At 39.8% G+C, this 4,029-nt stretch overlaps 1 protein-coding gene across 1 annotated transcript; it reads right to left on the reverse strand.

The window, feature by feature from the left end:
* Positions 1 to 256: 256 nt before the first annotated feature.
* SMCO1 (single-pass membrane protein with coiled-coil domains 1) lies at positions 257 to 3,687 on the reverse strand. Its single transcript, XM_064267638.1, has 3 exons — positions 3,575 to 3,687; positions 1,256 to 1,405; positions 257 to 805 (listed from the first exon to the last, which is right to left on the reverse strand). The coding sequence occupies exons 1-3, from the start codon at positions 3,622 to 3,624 to the stop codon at positions 361 to 363; spliced, it is 645 nt and encodes a 214-aa protein (XP_064123708.1). The 5' UTR covers positions 3,625 to 3,687; the 3' UTR covers positions 257 to 360.
* Positions 3,688 to 4,029: the final 342 nt, after the last annotated feature.

A 4,029-nucleotide genomic window follows, 5' to 3' on the forward strand; every position in this document is an offset into this window, starting at 1 on the left:
TTGTTTTGTAAATAGGTAACACATTCATGGGTTTCAAAATTCAAAATGTACAAAATGGATAAACAGTGAAAAAAAATCCCATCCTACTTTTGACCCCTAGCCTCTTAGTTTTCCTTTCCAAGACAACCAATTTTATTACTTTTTTAATGTATTTCTCCAGAAGCAATTTATGGATATGCAACCCAATATGTACGTAGACAATAAGTATTTATTGCATCAAATTATCTCAATTTCTTTAACATTCCCCTCACTTTTATTGTAAAAGTAAATCTCTAATGAATAAATTTACACATACATTTTTTTCTCCCATTTGGGAGATAAACTACTAAAAGTGGATTTCCTAGGTGATAGGGTACCAAGTTAGTTTTTAACTGATGGTATCAACTCTTTTAGGGATGACTTTTGCTCTTTGGAGGCCCTGACTGTTTTCCCCTTCTCAATTACCTGAACAGCCCTCAGCAAACCCTCCTGCAGAGCCTGGTTCTTTACCATGTTAGTGATCAGGAAAGTGACATCCCTGATGTACATCTGTCTCACTTTAGCAGAGTAGTGCTCTGCCTTGTTACCGTGTGCAATAAAGAAGGTACAGAGTGCTGTGATATCTCCTTCCTGTAGTCCAAACTCTTCCAGGACAGACTCCCACACAACTCCGATGCGCTCATTCTTGACTTTCCGTCTCAGGACAGAGGCTAAGGTGGGAAGACCTCTCACCAGGTCTGGCAGCTTCTCAAGTACACGAGTGTGCAAGCAGATGAGTACGTCAATGACATAGCTGTATAAAATATTCAATTCCATTGGTGTGAACCTATAAAAAATGTGGAGAACTTCTTAAGCAGTAGAACTATTTATGTACAAACATAGAATGAACTCTACTAGGATAACATAAAGAAGTACAAACCCACCAGGAAAACAAGCTATTGTATTTTAGAAAATACTTACTTTAGAAATAGGGCCTGTACCAAACTGGACAGCTTCGCTCTCAGGCCACCATACTGTAAGCTCTTCAGTGACAGGGGAGTTACACTATCCATCTAAGTGTTAGTAAGAGTTTGGCAAGCAAGAGGCTCTGTGAGGATGTGTGTACTGCAGTGCATGTCATATAAACAGACCCTCAATTTTTTTTTTCTTTAATAAACTTGAGAAAATGTCATTTCTTCAGAATCCATTGTTGGAAACATATTAAGAAATTCTGGAATGACCAACGCAAGCTCTCAGAAAGCCACAAAATTCCACTGATTCCTCTTTGTATACTCACTTGAGGGCCAGAACTGCTGCCCACAGCTCATCTTGGGCTGCCTGGCTTGCCAAAGTCTTGCTATGATATTCAAATTTCTGTGTAAGTTTGTCTGTGGCGAAGTCCAGTTCTTTGAATTGTGCTTCTAAAGCTTGGAGTTTGTCTTCTACTCTATAGGGTAGAAGAATTAAGGGTTCATTTAGGTTAGGTGAGGGTTTTTTCCTTAAAAGAAGGCTCTAAGACACTGATGACAACCACTGTCAAATTTGAGTAACTATTCAAATTTAAAATTATGAACAGATGTTCCCATTTGTTATTCCTCCAGCCACCATCCTAGTTCTTTCATTCCTTGTAGTCCTTGATACCTCCTTGATAATTCCTTGTATTCAGATAAAATAATTCAAAAAAAGTTATTGGTTCACTTAAAGGGCAATTTTTTAAAAAGGCAAAAAAAAAAGTTACTGAATTGTTGAATTTCTCTATCTGCCATATCTTGTCTTTGTATTGTTATTTATACTTCAAAAAATATTTTATACAAGCATTGCTTTATTTGATTCTCATAATAACAAGAAGTAAAGCAGTCATTTTTTCCATTTTTCAGAAAAAGAAATTGAGCCTCAAAAAGATTGAAACCTAATGTCATATAGCTAGCTTGTGCTGAGGCCAGGTTTAGCGGTTAAGTGCTATGGCTGCTAACCAAAAAGTCGGCAGTTTGATCCCACCAGGTGCTCCTCGGAAACTCTATACGGCAGTTGTACTTTATCCTATAGGGTCGCTATGAGTTGGAATCGACTCAACGGCAACAGGTTTGTTTTTAGTTTTCAGATTTCTCCACCCTATTCAGACTATCCAAATCCTTATTCTTCCTTCCAGGATTAGCTCAAATTCCACTTCCTCCTTGAATCCCCCAGGCTCTCTACCTGGAGAGCTCCTCACCCTCCTACCTCTCCCTCACACCGGTCACTCCCCGCATCGTGCTTTATTTCTAGAGTTAGCTTTTCATTGAATTGTATGCTCTTGGGAAGAGGGAACCAGAAACTGTTCCTTGGACGTCTTCGTGCCCATTCCCCAACACCTAACAGAGGCTTTCCACAGAAGTAAGATTTTTTGTATGATTGACATCTGTGATGTGAATGAAATGCTGAGCTGTGTAACCCAACATGAGGATCTGAGTACCTCTCAACAGCCTTGCTCATCAGAAGGCACTGTGGCACTGGAATTATGTCTACTCAAACCACAAACAACTGGAGTGCAAGAACTCACTTGCCTGAAGCCACCCACATTGTCTTTCATGAAGGAAGGGATACACAAACACACTTCTCTGAGCTTTCTGCGTCCTCTGTGACCTGGATACTTTTGCAGTTGCCCAGAATTCTGTCCTTGGCCATCCTCTCTTCTTGGTCATAAATTTCTACTAAGACTAATCCAGCTTCAGTTACCACCTCTCATCCGAGCTTTAAACCTGCATTTTCAGCTCTTTTGCACATCTCCACCTGTCCTAAGTTGAACCAACTGCTTTCCCCACCGCCAGAAATTGGCTTAGACTGCTATGGTGGAATATTCTCACTGCTTTGGATTTTATTTCTAAAACACAATTTTAATCATGCAATTCCACAGCTTATACGCCTTTTATGGCACCCCTGACTTGCCCAGTGGTATCGTCAGAGCCAAGTTGGATTTCCTCAGCAAGGACCACCTTCTGCCAGTCCTCTTGACATCACGTGAGACATGTAATCGATGACTGATATGCAATTCCAAGCCTCTATGTGAGGCTTGTACTGTTCCCGCAGCCTATGGAACTTCTTTCCATGTTTTTCTTCCTTGTAGACCCCTACTTGCTCCTTAAGAACCAGCTTAAATGTCCCTCTAGGAAGGCTAGCTTTTCCTAGTGTCAAAGGCAAAATTAATTGATGCTCCCTTCATGTTTCCATAGCACTTTAGGCACAGCATCATTGCAAGGTTAGTTGCATTAAATCAGAATTACATTTTAATAGTTCTGTCATCCCTACAGTCTGTGAGCTCCTTGATGGCAGAAACTGTGTTTTACTTATTTTTGTGTTCCTAGCATTTTGTATCCCATGCATAGTAGGTACTCAATTAATTGAATGCAATTAATGGGTTTTTTATAGCACTTGGGCATAGACTTTTCTTTATTTTTTTTTCTTTTCTTAAAATTTTATCTTTATTTTTACCCTAGAAGACTTGAACCACATTAACAGAGACAGAAATCTATTTAGCACATCTGTAGTTCTTTGCCTGTTTTTATTCTTCATACTTCTCTCACCCATCTTCCCAGAAAAACAGACCCGTGCTTATTCCCTCCCCGTTGCCCTTGGTGACCTTTTCATTGCCTCCTTCAAGGATATCAGTGTTGTGGTCTCATTGTTCATCTTCTTAAAGCAAAACGAAGCAAAACAAAACAAAAACCCAATCGAGGTTTGAATCCAGGGTTTTCTGCCCTCTTCCACTCAGCAACAGGCAGCTGTAGCATGGGTGTTCAATCTGAATTCTGCCTGAAAGGTCACTCAGTACGAGAAGCTTTTAATAGCCTCTACATCCAAATATAGTTTCAAAGAACTGCCCATGTGAACACAGGTGTCCTGGAATGCACTGTGATATTCGCCTTTGAAAATTGAGCTGTAGTATATCAGCATACCACAACAACCGTATGTAGCTGTGCTTCTGTGTATGTTCCGGTAAATGTGTACACATGTACCTATGTATACATATGCTAGGACAAAATTTGACGGAAATATTAATTACTCTCAAACTTTGACAGCTACGTTATTCAGTTG

The sequence above is a fragment of the Loxodonta africana genome, chromosome 1 (genome assembly GCF_030014295.1).
Source record: "Loxodonta africana isolate mLoxAfr1 chromosome 1, mLoxAfr1.hap2, whole genome shotgun sequence".
Classification (NCBI taxonomy): Eukaryota; Metazoa; Chordata; class Mammalia; order Proboscidea; family Elephantidae; genus Loxodonta; species Loxodonta africana.